Raw genomic sequence first — 24850 nt, forward strand, 5'->3', positions numbered from 1 at the left:
ACAAGAATTTTACGGTTATTGTTTGTAAATGTTTACTGAATTATATCATTGCATTTTCTGTATACATGTATACAATTCAAATGCGAAAAACATATAAGCTTTATAACTGCTTGTACTGTATAGAATGGTTGAAATGTACATGCATAAGCCACAGTAAGTGGTTTACACAAATAGGGCCAGGGTAACTTAAGTCCAGAGTTTACAATTTGGCTTTACTTTTTTAAGTTATTTATTTTTTGTATGTTTGTAGCTTTACCTCTTTTTTTTTTTTCCCCAAGTTCTCAGGGATTGGCTGAGATTTATAAGAGGCAAAATTGAATATTTATCTCTCCATCTATGCCGACATCTTTCAATTAAATATATATCTGAATAGGTCTTTCATTTTTATGGTTTTGATCCCTCAGATTTGGGCAACTACAAGCATGCAGTGCTTAGCAGGTTTTGCAATCAATAGAATAGAAACTATAATCCATCAAAAACCTTTTAAATAACTTGCATACTCTTGTTCTTAAATTCAATGTTGTGTTGTTCAGGTTTCACAAAGGTAAGAGTATCACCAGTTACAAATACAGCTGCCTAAATGGAAAGGTCACCTCAATTTGATGCAAGACCTTTTCAAACGCTAATTATACAAATGCAGAAAACTTACTCTGCAACAGCATGAATTATGGAGCCTAATACACATCTTAATGACACCAGTTTGCTTATTCTTTCACTCCGATCAGCATTTCATTCTTAAAGGGCAAACTGGTCTGATTTATAAATGAATGTAGCTTTCTTGTGCGCATTAGAAAGTGTGTTTTGTATGTTAATGACAGGGCTCTCTTGGGAATCAACCTTCGACATCTTAACAGGCTAAGCTGATCCTTTCCATTCCAATGTGGTCTGTAAAAACAACCCCACTAATTACTTACTGTTGTTCTTCCCTTACAACATGACTATGTCTATCCGTAAACCATTAATGGAAAGCACTTTTTGTGTAGAGCAATCTACTCATCTCATCAAGTGTTCCCGGAACATGGATAAAAACCAGACATTACACAATGTGTGATGAAACTCGTTAATAAAAATTTAAAAACTCAGTTGGACATTCAACTTTTATATTTTAATTTCATGGTTTAATAAAAACTTGAGAACAAGATTTTTACAGTAAAAAATTGCAGAAAGAAGAGGGTCAAAGGTAGTACGGGGTAGGTGATCCATTTCAGTAAAATCTATTTCTGAGAGGCCATTTTCCCCAGAGGAAATTTAAACGGTGTACCATCTTCCTAATAGCACTACCAACCAGTTCCATCCTCCCAAAATACACGTTTTTCTAAACCGAATTGTTAAGTATTAAACATTTGAATGGCAACCTTCTCTTATTGAAAAACAAGGGAGACTATGGCTGTGTCCGAAATGGCTCAATAATTCCTAATCTGCTACATAGTGTACGAAATGAAGTGAATTCGGACAGCAGGCTTAAAAAACATGACTTTCGAGGTCCAGCCTTTCAAATGAAACTTAATTCCCAAAGTCGTGCTGCAGCTCACGTAACCCTTGTGCAGAGTTTGGGTCAAAATCGGGTTTCAATTCTTATTTTTCTTTACGAAAAATGATTTACATATACATTTTCACCGGAAACTCCATGGCCTTGGCTTATTGAACATGTAAAAGAACACATTTTCACTGAGTACCTAATGCATCCCCCTACACATTCATGTCCTAAAAGTTTACAGATTAAGGTTAAGAATATTGCTATTGGTGGTTTTAGCTGCTAGACGTGGACTGGGTATCATAGCAAATTTGAACTATTTTTAGACCGTTTTAGGTAAAACAGTGCCACTTACTGGACAAATGAGGGTTTGAATAATGAACATGTTAGGTTATATTAGCTGTACTGAACTTTATTAGGCTAAAGCTGAAATGAATTTGTCATCAACGTGGCAAAACCCAGAAGAGCCGTTCTTTAGTTGTTTAGTTTCTACTTCAAAAGGAGAATAAAAAAAGATTTGGGTATAATAGTTCGGGGGGGAAAAGCTGTTCACAAAGCATTATGGTTAATTTCCACTTTTCAAGTGACCGCAGTTGCTCTCAATATTTTACAATGCGGTGCAAGATTTTTGTAGTGCCCTAAAAAGTGACTTCTGAATTTGGACACTAGAACAAGATGGCCAAAATAGTATACTATTTAAGTCAATAGGGAGCCATTTTGGACAGAGCCTTAGATCTACTTATCTTTGGCACAATTTCTGTCCTCTTGGGACCGCCCAAACGGTCCCCCCCAGGGAAAAAGGTGCAGATATGTATTAGTTTATTCGCCTTTGGTCAAACAGCTACCCAAGTATTATTGCGAGTAGCTGATGCAACAACCATTTTTGACCGTTTCTCCCAAACCAAAATGATCTCCTGAGTGACACTTTTTTTGGTGAAGTTTCATGCCTGCAATCCTCTGGACAAAAAGGGTAAGCATTCAAGGGTTTATGTAGTGTTTCACGGTAGGGACAGTTTGACTAACTGAAAACGAGCATCACTAGGAAGGTTTCAACTAAAAAAGGGTAAATTGATTTTAAAGGAATTATTTTTATTATACATTTTATGTTTTGTAAGTGGCACATTAGAGAAATTAGTATGAGAAAAGTACGCAGGTTCTTTAATAAAACTTTACAAAAAAATACATTTAGTTTCAAGAGAGAGAAGCCAAAAACAAAATGGTGGTCAAATATTGACCAATTTTTTTTTTCCGCCTTCATATATAAAAAAAAAAAAAAAAAAACACGGGCTAGCATCTATATAAAAGTGAGGCTCAGGCCAATATACAGCATTAAAAACAGGGAAATAAAACCATAAAAAAAACAAAAACTCATTTTGATATCAGTCAGTCGATTTGGTAACCAAGGAGAGGGGCTGAGACTGAAGCAAGGCATGATGGGAATGCACGGGCGCCGAGTGGAACGTGGTTGGCGGGGACAGCAGGGAGGAGAATGCGATTGGGCGAGAGAGGAAGGGCGGGGCTCGGTGGAGGGGGACGCTGGGCTGGGTGCAGACGGAGGAGGAGGGGGAGTGTGCGGAGGAGGTCCTGCTGGGCAGGGGGTAGGGGTGGGGGCGCGTGCGGCCCTCGGGCCGGGTGGTCAGGGACAGAGGCTGGGCCTGCTCGGTGTGCGTGGGGGCGGGGGCCGCGGGAGACGCCAGGGCGGCCGTGGGCGTGGCCGGGGAGTCCAGCATCCCGCTGTGGGAGGAGGCGGGGCTGTCGCAGGGCTTCTCCGGGGGCAGGTACGGCATGCACGGCTTCTTGCTCTGAGACAGCATCGGGTCTGTTTTTACAACAAGAACAACAAAAAAAACACAACATTTCAGTTATATGCCATAGAGCAGGGATACTTACCCAGAAAGGGCTGGTGTGGGTGCAGGCTTTTGTTCTAACCAAGCGGTTAGACGCATGCTTCGACTAATCAACCAATAGAGTCCTTGCCGAGGGCCTTGATTAGCTTGTAACTGCTTGGTTGGAACAAAAGCCACACCGGGCCTATCTGGAAAAGATTGAGTAACTGCACAGGAAGAAATTTGATTTCATCTCAGTGGGATGATGGCCTACCTTCCATTAAGTCTGGCTGTTTACCTTCTCTCTTCCTCTTCTTTCGTTTTCCCTAGAGAGACAAACAAAACAGTTACTACACCTGGAACAGCACATGTACACACTGTCCACCAAACAGTTACTACACCTGGAACAGCACATACACACACTGTCCACCAAACTAACCAATACAGGAGTCAATTGCACAAACTGGTCTACAGACTTGCGGTTTGTGCATGTATTTTCGTATAAGCGAGTGAGTCAGTGTTATTATTGGCGCGTTGCCGTAATGCAGTGTTGAGAGGATGTCATTATTAGGCCACTATTATCCAACCCTGTACAATGAGAATGTACTGTATGTATCCCATTCTGTGATGTGTGCCAGTGTGCATCTCAGTGTCTAACGTGCGTCTGCGTATGCATCCCTGTCTCTATCTCAGGTGTGTGGTCCTGGTCCGTGCGTGTGAGTACACTTGTGTGTGCGTGTGCGCGCGTGTGTGTGTGTCTGTGTGTGCGCGTGTGTGTGCGTGTGTGTACGTGTGTGTGTACGTGTGTGTACGTGCGTGTACGTGCGTGTACGTGCGTGTACGTGCGTGTGCTTGCCTGTTAGTTACTCACATAATTATCTCGTGCTGACCAGCCTGGGTACAGCTGGGAGTGCAGCTGTCTCTCCTTCCTGGCCAGCTCATAGTATTTTGCCTGCTCCTCCCTCGTTAGAGAGTGCCACTGTCAACACAAATACAAACCACTGCTGTCAACACAAATACCAATCATTACCTCCCTTGTTAAGAGTTCCACTGTCAACACAAGTTATTCCCACAAATGGTCTCACCCCTCCTCTTCTTGTAAATGACTACAATAAGGGACACACAGGACAAACTCACCCTCCTCCCCAGGATTTGGTTAATGGCAGCGCTCTCCTTCAGTGTGCACTCTGACACCACCTTGGCCCTCATCTCCTTCATGTAGAGCATGAAGGCGTTCAATGGCTTCTTAACATGGGGCTTCTTCTCCTCTTCCTTCTTCACTGCCGTGGAGGACTTCCTGCACGGATGCAACATGGAAAATGTAGTCACAGTATTTCTCAAACCAGCAATGGTGTACAGTACACACAGTGAATTAGGGGTGAGGTATGGAGGTTAGGGGGTGAGGTATGGAGGATAGGGGGTGAGGTATGGGGGTTAGGGGGTGAGGTATGGAGGATAGGGGTGAGGTATGGAGGATAGGGAGTGAGGTATGGAGGATAAGGGTGAGGTATGGAGGTTAGGGGGTGAGGTATGGAGGTTAGGGGGTGAGGTATGGAGGATAGGGGGTGAGGTATGGAGGATAGGGGTGAGGTATGGAGGTTAGGGGGTGAGGTATGGAGGTTAGGGGGTGAGGTATGGAGGTTAGGGGGTGAGGTATGGAGGATAGGGGTGAGGTATGGAGGTTAGGGGGTGAGGTATGCAGGATAGGGGGTGAGGTATGGAGGTTAGGGAGTGAGGTATGGAGGATAGGGGTGAGGTATGGAGGTTAGGGGGTGAGGTATGGAGGATAGGGGTGAGGTATGGAGGTTAGGGGGTGAGGTATGGAGGATAGGGGTGAGGTATGGAGGATAGGGGTGAGGTATGGAGGATAGGGGGTGAGGTATGGAGGATAGGGGGTGAGGTATGGAGGATAGGGGTGAGGTATGGAGGTTAGGGGGTGAGGTATGGAGGTTAGGGGGTGAGGTATGGAGGATAGGGGTGAGGTATGGAGGTTAGGGGGTGAGATATGGAGGTTAGGGGGTGAGGTATGGAGGATAGGGGTGAGGTATGGAGGATAGGGGGTGAGGTATGGAGGATAGGGGGTGAGGTATGGAGGTTAGGGGGTGAGGTATGCAGGATAGGGGGTGAGGTATGGAGGTTTGAGCAGGCCGGCGCTCACGTGTGAACAGAGTGTCCGATGTAGTCTCTGTCGGGCTCCTGCTTGATGGCGGGAGAGACGATGGCGGGGTGGGGGATCCCCGTCTGGTGCAGGCCGTGGTGTGGGGGGGCCACAACGTGGGGGGAGAACCGGCTGGACACCAGACTGATGAGGAGAGAGACGGGGGTCAGGGGGACAGAGACTATGGTTGAGTGGCTAAGGAGCTTGAGGCCCTTAACCCCACATTGCTCCAGGGGGGATGGTCTCCTGCTTAGTCTAATCAACTTTACGTCGCCTTAGATAAAATTGTCAGCTAAATAACTAATGTAATGTAACAAATGTATTGAGTCAGGGGGACAGGGGGGGGATCAGGGTGATTGTAAAATGGGAGGGATGTTCCATTCCCATCAGGGGGCAGTGCTCACCTGGACATGGAGGGGTTCATGGCCAGTGTAGGATAGGGGCTCCTGAACCCCCCCGCAGGGAGGGAGTACATGGGCTGGCCCTGTCTGGAGAGGGGGAGAGAGAGAGAGAGGGAGAGAGGGAAAGGGATGCAGAAAGAGACAGAGAGACAATCCATCACACAATGTTAGCTGAACCCTCACCACACCATGTTACTGCTCATGAGCAGAGCCACCTCTACATGCTGCCCTGACTGTGCAGTGTGTGAGAAAATGGCTTATTAATGACTTACTGAGGCACCAGCCAGCCCAGGTGGGGGATCTGCCCCACCGCCCCAGGAGAGAGGGGGTAGTACGGGGATAGCTCAGCAGGGTGGGGGGTCCGAGGGATACCTGGAGGGAGAGAGAGTGAGGAGGGGTGGGCGGGTGAGACTCACAGCACTGGGGGGGGGGGGCAGAATGACAGATTTGGAGGAGGGATCCCAGGTAGATTCCAGAGGGGGGCTGCGTACCTGTTTTGGGGTCGAGGATTTCCGGGGAGAGGTGCGCAGGGGGGCTGGTGGGGGAGAAGTGTTCGTTGCCGTAGGTGATGAGGGGGGTCAGGGGGTGCATGTGGGGGGTGTGCTGCACCACTGGGACCTTGTTAGACTGCAGGGAGACAAACAGAGAGCAGAGATTCAGCACGAGGCTAGGCTAAGCTAGCACTAAGCCCACTACACTCACACTGCCAGGCTAGGCTAGGCTAACACAAAAATTCAAAAAAAATTCAATATATTGTGCAGCCCTAGTAGCAGTAATAATAAAAATAACAATCGTCATGTTTTTCTTTATAACTTTCTTTGCATAGCACATTTCATGTACATTCAACTGCGCTTCACAAAATAAAAACAGAAAAACACAGAAAACATTCAGAATAATAAAATGTACCTCAGAATAAAATAAATAAAACAATGACAAAATAATCACAACAAAATGGTGATCAAACAAAAATAAAATAGTAGACCATTACAAAACCATGAAAGTACGAAAATATGCCAAATATGTAGACAAGTTGAGCTCATTTTTATTATCATTATTAGTAATAATAATGGTAAATGGTCTGCATATATATAGCGCCTTTATCCAAAGTGCTGTACAATTGATGCTTCTCATTCACTCACACACACACACACACACACACACACACACACACACACACACACACACACACACACACACACACACACACACACACACAGAGTCATACACCAACAGCGGTTGCCTGCCATGCAAGGTACCAATCAGCTCGTCATGATCAATTGGGGGGGTTAGATGTCTTGCTCAGGGACACTAAGATACAGCCAGGGTGGGATCGAACCGGCAACCCTCCGACTGCCAGACAACTGCTCTTACCTCCTGAGCTAATGTCGCCCCCATGTAATAATAATAACAATAATAATAATCTGTGGCTAAGAAGTGCTGCTCAGTACTGCTGTCATTCCCCATGTCTGCCAGTATGAATGAGAGGTTTGTCAGCCCAGGGCATCACATTGGGCCGGGGGAGGGAGAATGGAAGTTCTGTTACCCTGGCCTTACCCCACCAGCCCCCCACTCCCCACACTGGCAGGCTGTAGAGGGGAAATGGGAACAGGGCTTTTATTCAACAGTCTGGGTTCCTGTCTGGGGCTGTCTGGGGCAATCTGGAGCAAGAGCCCGCCCCTATAATCTGAGCGTGCTCAGTGCAGTCCGTGGGCTCTCAGCGAGGACCATGAAGGTGCTGTCAATGTGAGCTCCTCAATAACAGCTGCTCTCCTGGGCCCTGGGCACATAGAGGGCTGGACGCTGGAGAGAGACCAGCAGAGAAAAACCAGCAGAGAGACCAGCAGAGACCTGCCCTGATCCCCTCTAATCCCACAGAGACACAGTGAGCTACAAGAGCTGCGACCGACGTAACTGTTTTGGATTCAAATACTTTTCTGTGCTCGACTGATCTTGCCTGGTGCAATCGAGCCAACCAAAAAGACCAGAAGGCAGGGTTTGCACTTTCTGAGAGTATTTAATAGATTCCAAAACACCTGACAAGCTCACTCAAGCGTCGAAAAGTATTCGAACCGATTTCTGTTACCACATGGAAAGTAAATGGGTGTAAAGACTTCACATTTTAAATCGACAACTGCAGAGGAAAATGAACAGTCCATTCCCAGCCCCCTATGAGGTGATGAACATACAACTTCAGGTGAGATTCTCTGGTCACAGGAGACCATACCCGAGTCCAGTATTCCCACCAATAACACCCAGGGTGACGGGTAACGTGGCTTCCAACAGGGGGCAGTGCTGAGCTCTGACAGCCACCGGGGCTATGTCCGAATCGGCACACTTGCCAACCCTTGAGTATAGGACTTGTATACGACTTCTATATGGCCCATGCTTGAAGAGAGACACAGGCAGTGTCTTCAGTGGACTTGCCTAATAAAGAGTAGTCGCTGTGTACACTGTATGCAAACCTCTCTCTACATACAGGGTACTTATTGCAATGAAGAAATAAATAAATAAATAAATAATAATAAAAATAAATTAAAAAATAATAATTATATATATATATATATATATATATATATAGGCCCTGGTCCTTATCTTTGTTGTACGGGTAGCAATTGAAATTGTACTTCCCTCTAGGGTCTTTCAGCGCACTTACCCCTGGTTATGGGTATGCACTTTGTTGTACGTCGCTCTGGATAAGAGCGTCTGCCAAATGCCAATAATGTAATGTAATGTATCTGCCCCCTTCCTGATTTTGTCTATTTTCACATATTTTTCACACTGAATGGTTTCCGATATTTAGACAAAATGTAAAACTAGACAAAGAAAACCTAAATAAACACATAACAAATTTCATTTATTTACACAAACATATTTAAACAACCCTGTGAAAAAGAAAGTGCCCCACTCAGCTTAACCGGTTGCGCCAGCCACAAGAATTGAAACCACATCCTTCCCATAACTTGATCAGTCTTTCACATCACTGTTGAGGAATTTTCCTTGCACAACTGCTTAATACTTTATGCAATTCTGTAATTTTTTACATTATTTTTAAAACACGTGACTGCATTCACTCGAGCAAGTGCACCAAATGAAATATTCCAGTCAGACCTGGGTTAAATGCATAATTGTTTTGGATTGAATTGCTTTTAATTGCCAAGAGGGTGGGGTTTGCACTTTCTATATTTAATAGGTTCCAATACACCAGACAGGCTCAGTAAAGCGTATAAAAATCCAAAACAATGATATATTTGACCCAAGTCTGATGTCACTACAGAAAACCTGCATTACCATGCCACCTATAGGCACCTCTCTCCCTCAGCAGGGTCTGGTGGGAAGGGATTGGACGGCTTCATAGACAAATAGGGGGCCGTGTGTTTGCAATTCTCCCCCACACCAGACCCGGACACGATTACCCAACCGTCGCTGCTTCAAAAAACATTTTAAAACACAAATGATCCAGCAACGTATTTATTTTTTTAATCTCCGAAATACAGCGATGCAGGAGGGATCAAATTGATGTCGTGCTCTGGCATTTTTATGGTGCTTAGAACAGCTGTGGGGAAACTAACATAACCTACACGGCTTAGTGACGAGATCTGATCCGTTCCGCCGTTGCCGCGGAGATGTGGCAAAGCTTAAAGAATTATGGGCTGCGGTTCCACGCAGTGGGAACAGGTGAGCATTTAAAACTGCATTCATGGCAGTATGATATGTAAAGCCAGGTTCACACACAAAGATTAAGCTTAGTCCTCGACTACATTGTGTTCTGAGTGGAGATTCTCCATACAAAACTGCCTTCAGTCCAGAGTTAAGCTTAATAAGTGTTCGTGAAACCAGCCCATCAGACCTGGGTTAAATAAGCAACCGTTATGGATTCAAATAATTCTCTGTGCTCGATTTATCTTGCCTGCTGTAATTGAGCCAACCAAGAGGACCAGAATTTTGACTTTTTGAGAGTATTTCATAGGTTCTAATACACCAGACAAGCTCAGTCAAGTGGAGAAAAGTATTTGAATCCAAAAACAGTAACACATTTCAGCCAGATCTGATGAACGTCATGTTAATAGACGAGGTGAGGCGCGAGCAAGGCGCCTGAACACGCACTCGCTGACCTCCGCAGCTGCTCCGAACTCGGGCCGCTACCCCGCCAACCGCCCGTGAAACACGGCCGTCATAACAGCCCCGTGTAACAAGAAACAGCGGCGCCCGAAACAGAGGTTGCGGAGATGGCGGCAGTCGCGGCGGTGTGAGAGCTGAGTCAGGCGTAATTCTGAGGTGTCGTCTCCATCGCTGCTGAAGCCGCGCTGAGCTCAGCCCCACAACGCTGCCAAGCAGAAGCCTCATCACGCCACACTGAGGGTAGATCAGGGGCAAACGCTTCTCATCTCAGGAGTCTTATAAGAGCTTGTCTTCATGGATTTGCTTGTCTTCACCCCTATAAGGACGGCGGCGGCCATTTTACAAATATCCCCGGAATACCGGCAGAATGACACACATTTGTGAGCCAGTCGTTGGGTGGGAGATAATCTTGGCAAAAACAAGTCAGCTTTCACACAAGCCATTTAATTTTGCGTTTGTGGTGTGAAACACAGTTCAGATCTACAAGTGCTGACCAGGGTCTGAGAATCCTAACAGGGTACAGTAGATAAATTGCAGTGTTCCAAGTACAGGGTGGAAATTTTGACTCCAATATAAGCACCTACTCAGCAGAAGTGACCATCTCCCACAATGCCCCACTTCATTTGCCCCCAATAACTCTAAGATACAATACTCCCTGGGTAGGAAAAGTATAAATCGGGTCATTTCACCAAATCAGCATACAGGACATAGCCTGACAGGTTGGTTTCACCCAATCAGCATACAGAACACAGCAGGACAGGCTGGTTTAACCCAATCAGCATACAGGACACAGGAGAGGCTCTCCCAGACACAGTGAAAATCACCAAGCAGGCTTCACCCCCTGAGGGTACACAGCTGCCAGTCAGGAACTCAAACACCCCCCACCCCCCACCCCCAACCCCCCCCCCCCCCTCGTGGGAACTCCAAAATCTGATCACTCCGCCAGCCCCAAAAACCTCTTGCCCCCCAACACCACAACCCAACCCCACGTGCGAGCACACACACGCACACGCACACGCACAGGCAATGATCACTTCTGTATAGGGCCACGCAAGTGCAATAATTTCAGTCAGCACATACATATACGGACAGACAGACAGATAGACACATAAAGCTGGTCTGACGCACGCAGACACACACATAAAGACGGTCTCCAGAGGGATTAAGTGTGGCTTTCAGAGGCGGGCATTCCAGCACCTCCATCCCAACAGAGCCAGAGGGGTGAAGATTAGGAGCATGGCACCGACAGGGTAATCCTCCTCCCCCCCGCTCCGGATGTGTCAAGTGACATCCCCCCTGACATACCCCAACACACAAAATCCCTAACCCTGCCCCGCGCGTGTACACATACACATAAACACACATATACTTTTATACATGTCCACATACCATAGTGACAAAGGACACAAACAATATAGACACACAGTACAGAATAATGACATGGACACTATAGACACAAAGTACAGAATAATGACATGGACACTACAGACACACAGTGCAGAATAATGACAGGGACATTTGCAGGATTATTAGGGGTACAGGTAGCAGTGCCGCCTCCAAATATGACGGCTACCTATTATTGCTGACGTGGAGCAAAATCTTGCGAGCTGCTTTGCTCGCAATTTCGGCATCCCTGGCAGCTGCAGACCCCTTACCACTAGTCTGTGGACATTGCCATGGCTGCCAAATAAAAAAAAACCAAGTTTACAGCCAAGTTGTTCTATGGCTGACACCAGGGGTCGATACTTCAGTGGCTTAGTGAGGAAGGCCTCTTCTAGGCTGAAATCAAATGTATAGCCGACCTCCTATATACATTCCCTTGTATGCGTGGCAGCCGTTTAGAATGTGAGATAGAGATCCTTGTGTCCTCGACCGCGATGCAAGCAGCGAGGTGACTGAGAGTTTGGGAACACGATTGATAGATTAAGTCTAGATGGGACCTGCAATCTTGCTTTAACTGTGTAGATGCCAATATCCTCATCAATTGCAGTATTATTAAAAACAAAATGAGACACCGAGTGAGTGAGAGGGAAGACATGCTAGTTTCCCCAGTAAATTTAAACTGGTCCAGTGTTGCTGTTGTTTGAAATGTTGTCCATCGGGAGCCTCCGAGCATTAACAGATTAAGCGTCTCTGTACCCAACAGTTGCTCTTACATTAATGAGCTGGTTAGTGATGATACACTATAACGGTCTCAGAGTCAGCTCGTAACCATGCCAGAGTTACTCCTGTCCGAACACATAGGTCATTTAGGTCAGGCCAATCTGACCAGAGCCCAAAGCCAGCAGAGCGTGTGTCCGTTTTACCATTGGGTTTCCTCTGGAAGCCCAGAAACCCTGGGTCAGACTCGCTAGCAAGAGCAACCTTGTGATGCTTCATGTCCAAAAAGAATGAAGCTCTAGCAAGCTCTCTAACTGTTTAGTCATTGCTGTTCAGCATATTTAAGAGATAGGAGAGCCTTGTAGCAGTGTAAATTACATACACACACATACCCCAACACACACAATCCCGAACCCTGCCCCTCGCCCTCATACCCATACATATATAAACACACAAGTCATTATCCCGTATGTCTGATGGATTTATTGATGCAATAAACTCTCACTCAGGTGAAACACATTCGGGTCTGGAGGTCAGATTAGGCAATAGAGCCTGCATTTCACTTCCCAGGAGGATAAGATAAAGATTCCAGAAAGAATGCGGTGAACAGCCTTCCTCGTTGCCATGGCGAGTCAGCGAACCGCGCAATCACACACAAAGATAAGACAAAAAAATGTCATAAGCGTGACAAGCAGACCTGGGTCAAATATGTACCCGGTTTGGATTCAGATACTTTTCTACGCCTTACTGAGCTTGGCTAATTGTACTGGAACCAATGAAATACCCTCAGAAAGCGCAAACCCTGCCCTGCTCAGGATCTCCTGATTGGCTGAATAGCACCAGGCAAGAAACAGAAAAGTATAAGAATCCAAAAACGACGACGTATTTGAGCCAGGTCGGGCGAGGCGGTTCGGCAGCCGCTGGGACGTGAACGCACACTCACCAGGTGTCCGGGGGGAGGGGATCTGGGGTCCTTCAGGGCCGCCGCGGTGGGGATGTCGAGAAGGGGCCACTTCATCTGGAGGTACTGCAGGGAGAGGAGAGGAGCACTCAGAATCACATGGCTCTAACGGACATTTCTCACTAAAATGAGTTGGCGTCATAAAGGCTGACATAACAGTCACAGATGCCATAACAGATGATGTCATACTTTTATTGGTACATTTCATTACATCTGTGATAACATTCATCGATAGAAGTTTTATATCATTTGACATCAACTGACGGCATCTGTTACGGCATCTTGTGACAGCTGTCATGTCATGTGTATGACAGCGTTATGTCAGCCGGACAAGAGGTTAAGTAAAGTGTTACCATATGTTTATAGGGCAACTTTATAGGATTTTGACATTGTAGATTCACAGAGTACTTTTAGGATGTTTGTCATTTTGAACTCAAAAATGAGTTTGTATCATAAGTATGTTGTTTATAGGGCTTTTTGATAGGGCTTTGATATTGTACATACAGAGTAGTTTTCGGGTCATTTTAACCTATGAAGAACTGCCCCACATTTGACCATTTATCTCATCTCAGCTGAGCGAAGAGCACAATCCCTCTCCCAAACGCATAACTTCGGGACAGAGAGGGAGGGGGAGGGGAAGGGGAGGGGTCATAAATCAGGCCTGGGGGGAGTGAGGGGAGCAGGACAGGCTGACGTCCACCTGCGCTAGGCAACAGGGGGGGTAGTAGTGTGGAGCAGCAGGGGCCTGTTGGGGGGTGGGGGGGGGGGAGAGGGGAAAGAGTGGGTCGTAGTATGGAGCAGCAGGAACACAGCTGGGAGGAAGCCCACCAGTGAAGGGAAAGTGAGGGGGGGGGGTTCAGCTAATACCAATGGCACCCGTGTGACTTGTACTCACACCTGTGACCTTAACACAAATCACTCTTCTTTCCACTCCTTACTGTAGATATCATAAACATCCTGTTTAAGGGTGTGCGACTGCGTGTGTGTGTGTTTAGTGTGTGTGTGAGTGTGTGGGTGTGGGTGTGTGTGCGTGAGTGCGCGGGTGCTCCATCAGTGAGGTCATTAGGGCTCTATTTTAATGGGTTCAGTAATAGAAAGAGGCATTCAACAGTGTCTCAGGTTTCCAAGTAACAAATGTTACCAAGCATTGTTGCATTATGGAATTTGGGAATTGCACTGTTGCATTTCGGAAGCCCAAGTCGATTAATTAATTCTGTTTTTATTTCATCTCATTTTTTTAATGCCGTTTCACTGACGTTTTTTTTCTGTACCAAACGGTGTAATGTGATGACGAATGGCAGTTTACTTTTAAAGTGTAGACCCCAGGAAGACGCGTGACCAGAATCTGGGAGCTAATGGGGATTAAATGAAGAATAAAGAATAAAAAAGAATAAAAAGGCCCTCCTCTTCACTCCAGATGGCTCAGCCATCTGTTTCATACAGGACTGAAACATCACTTTTTCCTGGGCGAGTGCTTCATTCCAGTAGAGCCTAAGGATTTGGGCCTGAGATTACTCCAGTGTGTGTCTGACACACACACACGCTATCGCTATCTCTCTCTCACATAGACACTTAGACACACACACACAAGGCATGGCAACAAGCCTACGGACCAACTCTTATGCTACTCAGGTGGCGAGGCAACTTCCTGTTCCCTACAATCCCACCAACATCATCATTCTCTGAGGACGACAGTTTTTCATGTTTTTACATTTTTTATTCATCAAAGCCTTATCAGGTCCAGGTAGTAGGTGCACACTGTGGAAGTGCTCATAAAATCTGGTGTTTAGCTCAACCACTCAGAAAAATGGCTCCAACCTCAACAATGATAACACGAAAGTAGCTGCCATGAGGATGAATGTGAACACACAGTCCAGATGCTGAACATCAGAGATCTCCAGCAGGATCCTCCAGAACAACAAACAGACAAACAAAGGTTTAATGATGATGTAAATGGTTATGGGTAAATGACCGGCATTAATATAGAGCTTCTTATCCAAAGCGCTTTACAATTAATGCCTCACACTCACAAGGAAAAAATGGCTGCCATGCAAGGCACCAACCAGCTCATCGGGAGCTATTGGTGGTTAGGTGTCTTGCTCAGGGCCACTTCCAATACACCCAGGGCGAGGGATCGAACCGGAAACTCTGCTACTCCCAGACCACCCTTCCTACCTCTTGAGTGAATGTCACCCCAAGTCGTCACACAGAGTCGTATATTATTTTCTCCACTTATTTTTAAAAAAACTGTTCACTCATTTGGCAGTGGGCGGGGGGTCTTCAGCAGGGGAAGGAAGTCACAGATGGCAGTTAAAAATGGAAAAGGCCTCACTGCACAGAGGGACACAAGAGGGGGGGCTCAGACAACCAGCTCACCTTCCCCTACTGAGCTAGTCCTGGACTCAGCCTTGCTTGTTAAGCCTGTAGGCCTAGTAGCTAAGGTGCATGACTGGGACAGAAGGTTAGTGGTTCAAGCCCCACGCTGATCCTTTTCAAAGATTAAGCTCTTTGTGCATATTTTCAGCTCTTCATGCATATTTTCCTAGTTATGGTTTTGATGCTTTAACCTGTGAAAGAACCTATGCACTTGTAAATTGCTTTGGATTAAAAGCATCTGCCAAATGACAAAAATGAAAATTAAATTCTTTTTTTTATTTATATATTTTTCCCTAATCACACATTTCAGGACTTTGTCAGCACTCAACATGTACGGAACATTGGCGTGCTCGGCACCTCTTTTGTGACATATTCCAGAATATGTGGTGCACACACACACACCACACACCATACACCACACACCACACACCACACACCACACACCACACACCACACACCACACACCACACACCACACTACAATATTTGGGAGAAAAATTTGATTTGATTCTGTATTTTGGATTTGTAATCACACGTTAACCCTCCCTCAATTTGCCATTTGAGCGACGTGCAAAACTCCAGCTAATGACGACATTCCCCTCAGCGCAAACAGAGAGATGCACGTCCATGCACGCCTTCAGGCACGGAGATAAATATCATCGAATAACCGGTTATATTTATGCTGGGTTGCTCGGCTTTTTCATTTAGTTCGGTTCACAGCTTGGTTGTCCAAGCCCTGGTGTCGCCATGATCTGCACAGCTGTTGGGCCCTTGAGCAAGGCCCTTAACCCCACATTGCTCAAGGAAGGATTGTCCCATGCTTAGTCTAATCATCTGCAAGTGGCTTTGGATAAAAGCGTCAACTAAATAATTAATAATGTACTATTTATTGTGAAGACTACCCCCAGGTTACCTGTAAACTCCTCACTCACACTCAGAGGAACATGGGCCCCGGCCCCTGTGGGCCAGATAGCACAGTGCTGGTGGGAACCACCAGGAGAGAAGAAAAATGACTGCAAATCAGAGTGTACCGTGGGCCCTTGGGGGGCCAGTGCTTAAAGTGTTTAACGTTTACTGATGCGAACTCTAAAAACCATCCCTACAGCCCCTTAGGCAGCCATTTTAGCTAATGAAGTTCTGCAGTAAATTTTAACCAGATAAACATGTGCTTAAACGGTTTACAGATGGCCTTGATTTCATTCTCAGCACAGAACCAACAAATGTACACACACACACACACACACACACACACACACACACACACACACACACACACACACACACACACACACACACACACACACACACACACACACACACACACACACACACACACACACACACACACACACACACGTATTCATTTTTACATTCCCAGGTCCCATCTGATATATTGCGCAGTTACACAGCTGGATACAGAGCAGTAAAGACACATTAATTCCCCCTCACAACTACCAACACTGAGCTGGGAAATTTCAGCTGAGTACTTAACCCGGCCAATCAGACACGCTGCGGTCAGCATTGTGTACAGCCATAACAATATCCCAGCAGGCACTGCGGCCCTGCAAAACAGTGCCATTCCGACCACACCTGACCAATCAGAACACTCAGACCACTTGTACTAAATTTTCAGGCTTTTCCCTGAAAAGTAGTACGAGCAGTATGCCTAGTACGCAGTTTCGAACACGCCCGTACCCCCCTGGGCGGCCGGCGGCCATTACAGCCCTCCCTCCCAGAGCGCGCTGTTCAGGCGAGTCGTTAAGGCTTCACACAGAGCAAACTCCTCCCGCCCCGAGCATTCAGCGCCGTTTTAAAGGCCTGCTGGGTGGAAGGGTAATTATAGAACCCATTGTTGGGTAAACGATGCCCCCTAACCTCTCTCCCCCGTTGTGCTAATTAGAAGTTAATTGGCGGGGAGAGGGAAGGGGGCCGTTAGTTAAAGCTAGCGGCATTCCTGCAGACTTACACAGACTGCGCCACATATAGCTAAAGCAGGAGACATAAATCTCTTTATCCCACCAACAACCGGGCGCATTCCTCCGACAGGAAGTTGTAAAAGAGAGACTGTGGGGGAGGAGGAGGACATGGTTATATTCTAGTAAGAGGGAGAATGTGTCGACATATAAATACATATCTACCCCTTTTCCTTTACAGTCCAATCATGCTATTGCTATCAGTGGCAAAAACTGGAACAAAGTTTAAATAAATATTTAATGACTTGTATTGTTTCTGTGAGTACCTCATCCAAGGCAATTTACCAAAACACACAGACAACAACCAACAGAATTCACAGCAAAAGAAAATCCAGATCAGTAAAACGAAGTAGTAATGCCTAAAGGAAAAACTAATGTTTTTGTTTAAAAATATTTCAACTACTTTTAAAGATACAAAGCATACACTTCTTGAGAAAATTGTAGTTTACCAGAAACCACACTTATCCAGAGAAGAGGAGTTGAAATTACATGTTTATGTCTAATTCCTAAAAAACCTGAGTTATGTGCAAACCCTAAGTATTTAGAGTGACACATTTATGGCTGTTTTTGCTCTGTACTACAGCGGCAAAAAAAAAAAAAAGGTTTATTGGAGGGACTATGTATAAAAGGGGTGGTAATTCCCGAATGGTTCATTCAATATGGAGGTAAATATTAAAAATTAAAACTGAAAGTATGCACTTCAGCCAGTTTGTTTGCTGGAGTACAGAGCAAAAACAAAAAAGGTGACACTGTCCAAATACTTACTGCACTGTATATGATGTACTTTAACTGTGGGTAGTACTGAAACTTGAGCATGCTGCTTTAGCCAGAGAGAGGAAGAAAAAAATGTCAGTTCAAAATGAAAGATGGCTTATCTGACAGAGACATTGTTGTTGAACAGGATAAAGTAGTTGTGCGGTAGATGGAATTTAACCCGTGTCTGTTTGTGCAAGTATACCAGTCAAAGAACAATGACTGCAGTACACCAATCTGCATTTCTCTATATTTTGTGGTACAGTGCGTTAGCCAGAAGGGCTCATTTTCATCAGTAGTCCCTGGGCTATATTTCAGCTTTTTGCATGTTTTGCAGGGGGAGGAAACCAGAGTACCCAGGGAAAACCCATGTGAACACAGGGAGAACACGCCAACTCTGCCCGGCGAGGATCTGACCGACCGGGACTCAAACCCAAAACCTCCTTCTTGCAAGGGAACACTGTGCTAACCACTGCGCCACCGTGCCACCAAAAAATTAAGGAGATGATGATGATGATGAAGGGGGACAAAAACGCCACACAACTCACCATTTTATGCCGCTATGGTAATGAGGAACCAGGTGACCTGGCCCAGGTGCGTCAGAAATGCCCATCTGAGGAAGCTTGGCGAGGCCAGGGAGTACTGTGTGACCTGCATCAGACCTGGGTGTTTCGGATTCAAATAATACTCAAATAATATTTATAATAGGCTCGTCTCGTCTCCCCAGGTGCAATTGAGCCGGCCAAAAGGACCAGAAGGCACGGTTTGCAGTTTCTGAGAGTATTTAATGGGTTCCAATACACCAGACAAGCTCGGGAAGGCGTAGAAGAGTATCTGAATCCAAAGGGGCTTGGTATTTGACCCAAGTCTGACCCGCATGTGCCCAGAGCGTTAAAGTGACACCTGGGAGGGTGTCAGGGCCCAGGGTGTGAGTTTTCCCCTGCCCCCGGGAGGCTGTGGTATAACCTGTGTGACCAGTTACTCAACACGGCCAGACACGTCTGTCTGAACCAGACTGGAAATCTGGCCCTGATTACCGCAGAATGTTCTCACAACAAGGCTTCATTACGAGAGCAGTTAATGAGAGAAAGAGAGAGGCGGAGACAGACAGACAGCAAAACACAGAGAGTCAAACCGAGTGAGACGGAGAAACAGACAATGGGACAGACGGAGATAGAGAGATGGGATGCGGTTATTGTTAGGGTGTTGTTGTTAATATACCATATTCACATTTGCCATTATTGTGACTCTTTTCATGTTGCCTTTTTGTTTGTTTGTTGTTGTTCATCCAACAAGCTTTGGCAATACAAGTTTACTAATTGGTTGTAACAATAAAGCATTTTGAGTCTAATTGAATTGAACTGAGAGGCAGAGAGACGGTGTAAGACAAGAATCAGTAGAAGAAAGTAAGTTCCGCTTTAGTTTAAGGCAAGGGCACCCTTGAATACAATGTGAATGCAAGGCACAATTAGGCTTTTATCCAATAATTAGCAAAATACAAAAGGCCTTAAAATTCTGGGTTCATTTAAAGAACGGCAATCCAAACTTACTCCACCATAAGACCCAGCTATACCAAGAGCAGAACAAAGCCATCCAGTCCAGAAGCTCACTGAACTGATCGACACCACCATCAGCACTATTGTACCTGCTAATATACTAGTCCTTAAAAAACAAGCTGAAATCAAAATGAACTTTTCCTCAATTTAGCCAATTCTTCATAACCATATGAACACATCTTAAAGTATAAAATAAAATGTAAAAAATTTTGTGGTTTTTCTGACAAACTTCCTCTGCTTCTCATGACCTGATTGAACTGGGTCAAAGGTCATGAATCCAGTTTATAAACCCCACACACTCCACAAACCCCTTGCATCTGTTAACAGACCTGGGTCAAACACGGAATCCTTTCAGATTCAAATAGCTTGCTATGCTTTACAGAGCTTGTCCAAGGTCTGATTTTGTTATACCTCAAGATAAAGACGTATTCTTGTTTGTACACCGAATTTCTATATTTGCAAACACTATATTATTAAAAGCAGTAGAGCCGGATGTGGTGTGTGTTCTAAAATAGATATTCAGGAGAGTCACTACCGAGTGCCAGCCCACACAACGAACAGGCGGCAGACATGTTAATGTTAACCGATAACACACTCGGTTCAATGCAAAAGAGACAGTGACACCATTGCTGTTGTTCTGTACTCCAGCACACAGGACTTGAATTAAAACAATGAATAGGCCCATATGGTTAGAGGGCACACTGGCTTGAGGGCATTCAGATCCATATCGGGTAACCCCTGCAGGAATTACAGCCATTTCCTCTGTGTGTATTTGCATCATTAGTTAAGGCAGAAGAGAGGTAAGAAAAAGTTGAGTGTTGATTCTGGGTGTGGAATTTGTATTTGGAATCTGTTGCAGTTGCATCTCAACGTGAGGACCAAATAAGCGTCAATGGCAGTAAAGCAGGCCGAAACAAGGCTGGAAAATTGGAATAAATCGGAGACAAAACAAAACACTGAGTGTGTCAAAAACAAACTGCCTGATACATCGCTTTGGTGCAAGAACACGCTGGAGAGCTCAGCAATACTAAACAAAACAAACTGGTGAACCACGGAAGACCACTGTAGAGGCCCACCGAAGCATACTTTCGCATGTGATTTAAAAAACGCTTTTTCAACAAAGAAAACAACAACAACACTCGGCAGGATGTAGGCACAGATGTGTCAAAGACCACAAAATGCAAACCACCGGAAAGCCTCAAGAACAGAACGGCCAGGTAAAAACTACATTTAGAAAAACCGTCTGTCTTATGGGCAGATGACCGGAGTATTAACCCTTTCAGTGCCCTATGGAACTCAAACCTTATACCTTTTCAACCAATCAAAATGCTATACTATTGCCTCGGGCCCCTATTAAAACTACTAAATTCTCAACTTTCTCAATTTTCTCAAAACCTCTTGGGATTTGGGGTGGAGCCACTTCATATTCAGCTTGGGACTGAAATCGATGGTTAATCGATGATTTAAAGTGTAAAGTGTGGAGAAAAGAAGGAACTGCTCATGATCCAAAACGTATCACCTCATCTGTGAAACATGGTGGAGGCAGTGTTATCGCTTCGGCATGTATGGCCGCCCGCCACTTGTCTTCATTCACTTGAATTCTGAAGGGTACAGAAACATCTGCACAGAGCCAACCAGCTGCATCGAAACTCAGTGGACGGCACTGGACTTTGCAACAGGCTAATGACCCCAAACACACAGCTAAGGGTATTTCAGCGTGGAAGCATGTGCTCGCCAAAATTCACATGAAAATGCAAACAGGCGATTACAATTCAAATGAAAATGTTTTTTTTTTTTTTTTTTTAGTTCATTTACACACGTCCGTTTCACATTGAATTTCTCAACCTAGACGACCCGGTGATAATTTAAGTGAAAATGGAAAAACTGTATTTCAAATGGCAGTTTCCTATTGTAACTGCATTATCCATGACAACAATGAAATGATAGTTCAACTGCCCATTTATCATTTCATTTTCTGGCACACGGGGTGGAATAAATCAAATCCAATGGCACTGCGTCCATTTGCATTATCATTTTAGTGCGGTCACGCTAAAACCCTGCCAAAATTCAAACTGAAAATTTTATCCATCCTTTACATTTTTATTTTCAAAGTAACTGGAGAGTATTTTTTTACCTAATGTGCTTGCTATTTGGCGGTTCAGGCCTGGTTCTTGTGTTTTTTCCACTACTCTGTAAAAGGCTCTTTGTGACAGACTTCTGTAAAAAGCACCATACAAATAAAATTGATTTGAATCGTTTTGACAGACATTTGCAGCAAGCATTCTCTCCCTCAGACACACTCTCAGGCCACTGGACCCGCCCACTACTCAAACGTTCCCTTCGATTCGTAAAGGCACAGTATTTATTTTCCAATGGCAGGTAATCATTTTACTGCAATATAGAAAGCGATGTCAAGATCATTTTCAAAAAGCATTGAATTTAGCAAGATACTGGTTTTGCTGAACACACTCACAGACACAAAGCTGGAGTGCACTGTACGAATGAGCATACCATTATACGATGGGAAGGCAATGGTGGCTCGTAAAACTGAAGGTATAATTACAACCGCAAGGAAATAATGAGGCTGGAAAGGGCCCGTCTCTCTGGCTGAGAGGCCTAACCACCGATTCAGCCAATTACCACCCCGCCCCGCGTTTCCACACCCGCAAGCCTGGCACCAGTCCGAAAAGGTAACACAGGACCGCAAAATTCAGTCCAAACTTACAATGCATTACCATGGCAACCCCCAACCCCAAACAACCTCCACCTCCCAACCAACGCGCAGAACAGCAGGATTTGTATTTTAAGCAGAGTGCTTCCTAATAAACCGAAACTCCATTATTTAGTTATACAGTTTATGTATTTTTCAGGCTTTCAGCCAGAATAACTTAGAATAAGGACTTTCTCAAGGCTTCATTCCAGAATATTCCAGAAAGATAGGCGGCTAGGTAGGAGGTCAAGGGATACGGGGATAACATCAGTGTCACCGTTCTCGAAACTGTGGGTTAGGCTACTACTTGTGTTCCGGCACTCCCAAAAAAAAGACCCGGGACACGCTGGAGGCATTATAACTCCCAGCTGGCATCCCCGGGATGAGCTGGAGGAAGTTGCAGGGGTGAGTGGCTGGGCTGCTCAGTTTGCCCTGCTGCCACTGGATTAAGAGGATGGAAAGATTTAGGGCAAATAAATAAATAAAAATTGCTTTAACAATTTTGCTTTTATTTGGTTGAAGATAAGCAATCTGCACATAACTGACATCGGCCCGGTCGGAAAAACTGTGGATTTGTATGGGTGGATAGGACCTCAAGAAGCTCTCCATTAGTTGATTGAATAAGTGGCTCGACCCCTGACCCCAAAATCCCACCTAGCTCCTTTAAGCTCTACCCCTCATCACAAACCCCGTCTCGCTCGTTTCATAACCTCCCCTGCGCCATGTGGTCAAACACAGACCTGTAAAAACTCCAGTACAAGGTGCTAAAACCGGAGAGGATTTTAACGAGCAGGATAGACTGGCTGTGTTTAGCCTGTGTATAGCCCCAGGCTAGGAAAAAAACACAATGTCGTAGGCTGCTAAATACTGCAACACAATAACCAGTTATAATTAAAGCGGGTCATGAAGTTATAAGTACAGCAGTGGAAGGCAGCCAGGTGTTAAAATAGTACACACACAGTATCGTGACTTACACAGGTCTGTGTCGACACATACACACACCTCCCAAGAGTTTAGTCCCGTGTTTGTGTGGAGAATCCGATTCACCCGTTTCGCCTCTATTTTACAACTTTACGTCCGGACTTTACGCCCCAGTTCATACAGGCCACCCAAAGACATGCCTGGCACGCTGCCAAATCACCCCTCCCTTGCCAAAATCCCAGCCTGACGGAGAAGTTAAGCACAGAATCCACAGTCAAACCACCCTTGACTACAGGCCCTGCATTCTCTTGCGAGCACAACACACATTTAACACCGTACTCTTAAGTGTACACCTCTCAGCAGTTCAGGAAGAACTGCTGGTTTTCCACCCTCCCTTTGCCTGGGAGACAGGTGTGTGAAGACAGTCAATCAGTAGGTAATAACTTGGGAGAAAAGAAAGGCAGTGCTGGATCTGGATGATCCCTGCTGTAATGCTATGCCCCAACAGAATCTGAAGGCCAGTGAGTTCATACCAACATAACCAAAGTCTACTTCAGCATTCAGAAGACAACCACTGGTCCTGCCAAAAGGGACAGTCATGTTTACGCAGAGAGCCCACAGCCAAATGGTCAGGATGCAAGTTCTCCCCTGGCGCTACCCACACCGAGACAAGGGCCTAAACCTGCCTGGTCGACTGGAGTGTCCACTTCGCTAAAACACGGCAGTAAACACAAGGCCCTCGCCGCCAGAAATCTCTATTTTCTGTCGAAATTCACACAAGCGCATGAAACCCAAGACGGGGAGCAGATCGGAGCACACTCACACAGCTGCACGTAGCCTTCTTACGACAGCGGGGCAATCCAGAGAACTCCAGCCCCAAACCTGAAAACCAGCTGCAAATCTCAGGCCTCTAAATCAGCCCTGGACATTTGCAGACGTACATGTACAGTTAACCCGTTCATCTGGCCCTGCCGAAGCTCCAGAACATGGGGATTCGTCTGATTGGGCTCATCGTTAAAACAGCAACACTGCAGGAGAGAGTATGCTGCTTGCGGTAAATATCAGATTCTGAAGTTTCACGCAGGGATACACAATGTCACAAACGTATAATTATCCAAACATAATCCAGAACTTATATCAGCCAAACTCGTAAGGAAAGATACAGAAACTACGTAATTTCAGCAGCTCTCTAGACTCAATAATAAAGTGCAATATTTTCATATTCTGAACCCCCAGTTTTAAGTGGAGAAAATATACGAACACAATTTGTAGGTTTGGACGTCAGAAAGGGCAGAGAGCGGTTTGTCATCCATTTTCATCACAGAATTAAGGCCCCAATATACAGCGTAAAGTGCAGTCCATAAGTATTTGGACAGTGGTACAATTTCTGTTCTTTTGGCACTGTACTCCAGCGCACTGGACATGAAATGAAACAATGAATATGACGGTAAACTGCAGACTGTCGGGGGGGATTTACAGTCTGAGAGGGGATTTATAAACGGCAGTGTCTGGGTTAATGTGTC

At 45.4% G+C, this 24850-nt stretch overlaps 1 protein-coding gene across 1 annotated transcript in view; it reads right to left on the reverse strand.

Annotated features, from left to right (window-relative positions):
* Window positions 1-1083: 1083 nt before the first annotated feature.
* Window positions 1084-24850, reverse strand: part of LOC133141989 (transcription factor 7-like 1-A) — a 33934-nt gene continuing 10167 nt past the window's right edge. The window contains exons 4-12 of the mRNA XM_061262893.1: window positions 13022-13105; window positions 6351-6486; window positions 6132-6231; window positions 5863-5946; window positions 5459-5602; window positions 4438-4597; window positions 4172-4279; window positions 3575-3626; window positions 1084-3293 (exon numbers count right to left, since the gene is read on the reverse strand). Of these exons, the coding sequence (XP_061118877.1) occupies window positions 2854-3293; window positions 3575-3626; window positions 4172-4279; window positions 4438-4597; window positions 5459-5602; window positions 5863-5946; window positions 6132-6231; window positions 6351-6486; window positions 13022-13105 (1308 nt within the window). The 3' untranslated portion in view covers window positions 1084-2853. The remainder of the gene's footprint in view (window positions 3294-3574; window positions 3627-4171; window positions 4280-4437; window positions 4598-5458; window positions 5603-5862; window positions 5947-6131; window positions 6232-6350; window positions 6487-13021; window positions 13106-24850) is intronic.

Source organism: Conger conger, chromosome 12 (assembly GCF_963514075.1).
Source record: "Conger conger chromosome 12, fConCon1.1, whole genome shotgun sequence".
NCBI classification, from domain to species: domain Eukaryota; kingdom Metazoa; phylum Chordata; class Actinopteri; order Anguilliformes; family Congridae; genus Conger; species Conger conger.